We start from the raw sequence: 225 nt of genomic DNA on the forward strand, positions 1-225 counted from the left end.
GGGGGGGGGGGGGGTGGAAAACCCAGCGGAGGAAAGTCTCTTCTTCTTCATACTACTACTACTACTACGAATGTCTCTTCTTCCTCGTCGAATACTCTCTTTGAGACAGGTAAAAAGAGGAAGAAGAGTCTTCTCATTCTACCATCCGGTCTGTTTCTCTCTCTATAGATGTAGGGATAGTTGGAGTCTATCCTTTTCGAGAATGAAAGGAGAGAGAGAGAGAGA

General features: G+C 45.8%; 1 protein-coding gene across 1 annotated transcript in view; it reads left to right on the forward strand.

The window, feature by feature from the left end:
- Positions 1-9: 9 nt before the first annotated feature.
- Positions 10-225, forward strand: part of CSUI_011576 (uncharacterized protein) — a gene marked incomplete at both ends in the record, with an annotated part of 799 nt that continues 583 nt past the window's right edge. Inside the window, one exon of the mRNA XM_068071674.1 lies at positions 10-109. Within this exon, the coding sequence (XP_067916350.1) occupies positions 10-109 (100 nt within the window). The remainder of the gene's footprint in view (positions 110-225) is intronic.

Source organism: Cystoisospora suis (assembly GCF_002600585.1).
Source record: "Cystoisospora suis strain Wien I chromosome Unknown contig_14202, whole genome shotgun sequence".
NCBI lineage: Eukaryota > Apicomplexa > Conoidasida > Eucoccidiorida > Sarcocystidae > Cystoisospora > Cystoisospora suis.